Source organism: Theobroma umbraticum, unplaced genomic scaffold (genome assembly GCF_002168275.2).
Source record: "Theobroma umbraticum cultivar Fairchild unplaced genomic scaffold, ASM216827v3 scaffold_30.0, whole genome shotgun sequence".
NCBI lineage: Eukaryota > Viridiplantae > Streptophyta > Magnoliopsida > Malvales > Malvaceae > Theobroma > Theobroma umbraticum.
This window is the reverse complement of record NW_018397254.1, coordinates 2158646-2159463: the sequence shown is the minus strand read 5'-3', so window position 1 is coordinate 2159463 and position 818 is coordinate 2158646. Positions and strand designations below refer to the sequence as shown.

Here is an 818-nt window from a genome sequence, read left to right as displayed (position 1 = left end):
GTAGCCTCGGAAATTGAAAAGCTACAGAACAGATAGAGACAAAAAAAAAATGCAGAAACAGCAGTCAACCTAATATGTCCATTTTTTACTCTCATATGTTGCTCTAGAAGAACAAAGTTAAGATAATAGAATCACATAAGTTATACAAGACACAACTAGCTATTTCACCAGGAACACCATCTCATTAAACAGAGTCATCTAGTACATCTCCCTACCGACCATATTTTTAGCCAGCTTCATCTAGAGTTCCCATTTAGTTAATAGCAGATCAACTTTCATCTAATAGCTACCCTATAAGATATCCTAAGAAAATTTTTGTTTAAATCACAGACAGAAAACTCAATTGCAACCTAAACTAGAAATGCCACAAAGATTAAAAGCTCAGCAATCCCATCACTCTCCTTGCAGGTCTTGCCTGAATCTGAACAAGAAGTTAAACTCAGTTAAAAATACTTACGCCAACACTGTGAATACCAGGATTGCCACCAGAATGATGCATAACATAATCAAATACTGCAACCCAATGAGTCAAGGGTAGTCCACACAAAGAAATTAAGAAAGAACAGAAGCAGTAAAAAATCTTGATAACTCAAAGTTATGAAAAGGATACAATCCACAATAGTATGGTGTTCTTCTTCACTGCTCCCAAGAACCCGATTATGGATCTAAATTCAAAGAAAAGAATTGAATTGTGACTTTCTATACAAAATTAGTAGTTCGAGTAATCATAAGCAACAGAGTGATAGAAACTTACATTATAAAAATGAAGACACCAAGGCCTAAGACTGGGAGCGTAAGGGATTTTCTACACCCATCAT

The 818-nt window shown here is 35.3% G+C and overlaps 1 protein-coding gene across 1 annotated transcript in view; it reads right to left on the bottom strand.

Moving 5' to 3' along the window:
• TET10 (tetraspanin10) overlaps window positions 1-818 on the bottom strand; it is a 2931-nt gene that overhangs the window by 1778 nt on the left and 335 nt on the right. The window contains exons 2-4 of the mRNA XM_089784472.1: window positions 755-818; window positions 611-665; window positions 458-513 (exon numbers count right to left, since the gene is read on the bottom strand). The exon at window positions 755-818 is cut by the window's right edge and continues 49 nt beyond it. Coding sequence (XP_089640598.1) covers window positions 458-513; window positions 611-665; window positions 755-818 — 175 coding nt within the window. The remainder of the gene's footprint in view (window positions 1-457; window positions 514-610; window positions 666-754) is intronic.